The following is a 1,089-nucleotide window of genomic DNA, read 5'->3' as shown; positions in this document are numbered from 1 at the left end:
AAAAAGGAGCAGTGATTTTAATGATGCTTAAAGGGAAGCAATGAAAATGAAAAATTATTTTAAATATAGTGCCTGGGGGGGTCCCCTTAGTCTGCCTGTTAAGTGGTGCATCTGTACCATGTATAGATCCTGCTGCAGCAAAACTGACATACAGTATATAAAGAAAAAAATTACATTTAAATTGATTTTCCCTGCAAGCTTTTTTTATTTTGTGAACAATGGCTTGGGGAGGCAGTCTGTATGACGAGGCCACAATTTAGTGCAATTTTGGGATCAATTCTGGTGTCTCTTTGGCAGACTTTGGATGGAAATAACAAAGTTTTGCACCACAGTGAGAAAGCCTTATGTGAAGAAGCAAAATTATAGTACACTGAGGCCAAGATTAACATTTTTTTTAGATAAAGTCTGGTGTCTCTTTCACAAACTTTGGATAAAAGTAACAGGTGTGGAAAAATTGGTTTATTTTTTCTTAACAAAACATACAAAAACAATGTCCAACAATAACTTCAAAAGAGAGGTTTCAAAAAAAATGTACAAAACTAATTTGGAAATTGCTTCATTCTCTTATCTCGCCATCTTCTTCCTCCTCTTCTATTCCTGGTATATACAATACATTATTACATGTTATTAGAACTTCTCCAAGATGTCCAGACAATGCCCTATCAATATACTCTTCTGTATTGGGGAGTTGCATTTTCATGTAGCCATCCACAGAAACCAGGTATCCTTTATATTCCATACCCCACTTCAGCTTCACCATTACTGGCTTACCAGTTAGGTCATTAAGGAATGGTTTCGGGTTTAGTGGCAAACTCATTCTAATGCTCAAGCCGCTGAAGCTGCTGATCTACAGACCAGTGAAAGGAAGAAAACATTTCTTCCGTGGAATGCTCAGAGAACACCCTGCCCAAGAGAGCAGGAAATGACAAGAGGTACTCTAGATGAAAGCAAGAATTGTCATTTCTGTAAAAAAAATGTAAAAAAGTGTATGCACCTGTCAAACAGGAGCAGAAAAATTGGGCTTTGGGTGTTGGTGGTGCTTTCACACCTTAACCCTACAGAGGTACATTTGATGAAAGCAAGAACTGG

General features: G+C 37.6%; 1 protein-coding gene across 1 annotated transcript; it reads right to left on the bottom strand.

Moving 5' to 3' along the window:
- Nucleotides 1–556: 556 nt before the first annotated feature.
- Nucleotides 557–817, bottom strand: LOC309547313 (small nuclear ribonucleoprotein F-like; the record flags this gene model as incomplete). Its single annotated transcript, XM_082247147.1, has 1 exon — nucleotides 557–817. The coding sequence occupies one exon, from the start codon at nucleotides 815–817 to the stop codon at nucleotides 557–559; it is 261 nt and encodes an 86-aa protein (XP_082103273.1).
- Between the last annotated feature and the right edge of the window lie 272 nt (nucleotides 818–1,089).

The sequence above is a fragment of the Pelophylax lessonae genome, assembly GCF_965119305.1.
Source record: "Pelophylax lessonae genome assembly, chromosome: 2".
NCBI classification, from domain to species: domain Eukaryota; kingdom Metazoa; phylum Chordata; class Amphibia; order Anura; family Ranidae; genus Pelophylax; species Pelophylax lessonae.
The sequence above is the reverse complement of the archived record's forward strand: the minus strand, read 5'-3'. Positions and strand labels throughout refer to the sequence as shown.